Source organism: Octodon degus, unplaced genomic scaffold (assembly GCF_000260255.1).
Source record: "Octodon degus isolate 3935 unplaced genomic scaffold, OctDeg1.0 scaffold00297, whole genome shotgun sequence".
NCBI classification, from domain to species: Eukaryota; Metazoa; Chordata; class Mammalia; order Rodentia; family Octodontidae; genus Octodon; species Octodon degus.
Window position 1 is genome coordinate 1,728,742 of NW_004524873.1, and position 1,693 is coordinate 1,730,434.

The following is a 1,693-nucleotide window of genomic DNA, read 5'->3' on the forward strand; positions in this document are numbered from 1 at the left end:
TTATTATTATTTTTTTTTTTTTCGGAACCGGGGATTGAACTCAGATCCTTGTGCTTGCCGGGGAAACGCTTATTCTACTGAGCCATCTCCCCAGCCCCTGTTCTGTATTATTTTTAATGTGTATACATCTTAGCTCCTTAAGATGGAATGCTTTGATAGTAATGCTCAATTTTTTAATGTCTCATGATAACTGCCATAATGGCAGTTACTAAGCCAGACCTTTAGTGCTGATCTGTAGCCTACATGTTATTGTTAAGTAAGAGAATACTATTAGTACTTCTAGGAGGGAGGATATAAAACTTTGTTTTGTTTTTAATTGTAAGAGTAACCTTTGCCATAAGAAGTAGGCATTGGAGAGATTTAGATATCCTTGGTGTTGATATTTAATATTGTAACTTGTTGGGTGGTGCACAGGACTCAATCTACATATTTTTTAATTAATTTTTACACAGTACATGAAACACCTTTACCTGGACCATCCATCTATACAATGTTTCAATTTTAATGTTTTCTATAATTAAGAAATCTGAAAATAAATCTGATTACCTTCCCAGATAATCTTCTTTCTGTTACTTGTGTGGTATGGAATGTGGTATGCATTGCATTCATTGTGAGCTCTTCCTTACTTCCTCTTGGTAGACCTCTGGTTTTGCCAACTTGTGAGTTCAACAGTTATATTGATTAGACTGAACCACAGACTTTTGATAGGAACTGTTAACTGGTATCTAAGTTGGTCAGCTAATAATGCTTGTCTGTATTGAACAGAACTGCACTGATTTTGAAAAACAAGATATAGTGCAAAAGATCTGCTATTTAATTCTGATTACTATGCAAAACTAGTAAATTGCTATTTTAGTTAATTGATGTCATTGGTCTTGCTCCTTTTACATAGGTTGTATATGATGGACTTTTTGGTACAAATACAAATTCAAAGCTAAGAACATTATCCCTACAGTTTGTACATCACATTTGCATAACGTAAGTTTTTTGAACTATTTTAATTTTCAAGTTTTCGACTAGTGGAATGATTAGATGACTCAAGTGTATCTTTCTACCCATCTCACCTAGAAAGAATTTGTGATTGTTTGTTTTAAAACTTTTCATATTTTAGATAATTTCACTTGTCTTTAAGTAGTCAGCTGAAAATATATGTAATTTTCAACCTGCTGTGTGTATTTGTGTTTTTTTTAAAAGCTGTCCAGAAATCAAGATTAAGCCATTAGGTCCAATGCTTTTGAATGGGCTCACTAAGCTAATCAATGAGTATAAAGAAGTAAGTGACTTTTAAATTTTAACATTTCATATTTTAAAATATTGTATGGTTTACCTGTTGTAATTAATGTTTGCTATTCGTTCTGTCTTAATATTTTTATTTGAAGTGGTACAAATTTCAAAAATTATGTTTTTTACTTTTTTAAAGAAATAAGTATTGAAACTGATATGAGTCTTGACAGGGTCTTACCACTTCTTTAAGTAGTATGTTTTAAAGAAGTGCACTATGTTACACTATGTACTATGCAAAATAAAATGAAGGGGACTAATTGAAATTAATTTTAGATTTACTTTGAGGGTTTTTTTTTTTTTTTCTTCCTCGAATGGCTTCAGGGCACTTTTGGCCAGCGGGAGAGTTGTGAGGTTCGAACTCCAGCAACCTGAGGCTGAGAGCTTTGTGGAAGCAGCCACTTAAAGGCCT

The 1,693-nt window shown here is 32.7% G+C and overlaps 1 protein-coding gene across 2 annotated transcripts in view; it reads left to right on the forward strand.

Annotated features, from left to right (window-relative positions):
• Kiaa0368 (KIAA0368 ortholog) overlaps positions 1 to 1,693 on the forward strand; it is a 143,892-nt gene that overhangs the window by 83,125 nt on the left and 59,074 nt on the right. For both annotated transcript variants that reach the window (XM_004647268.2, XM_023707544.1), the window contains 2 exons: positions 893 to 978; positions 1,195 to 1,273. In XM_004647268.2, coding sequence (XP_004647325.1) covers positions 893 to 978; positions 1,195 to 1,273 — 165 coding nt within the window. The remainder of the gene's footprint in view (positions 1 to 892; positions 979 to 1,194; positions 1,274 to 1,693) is intronic.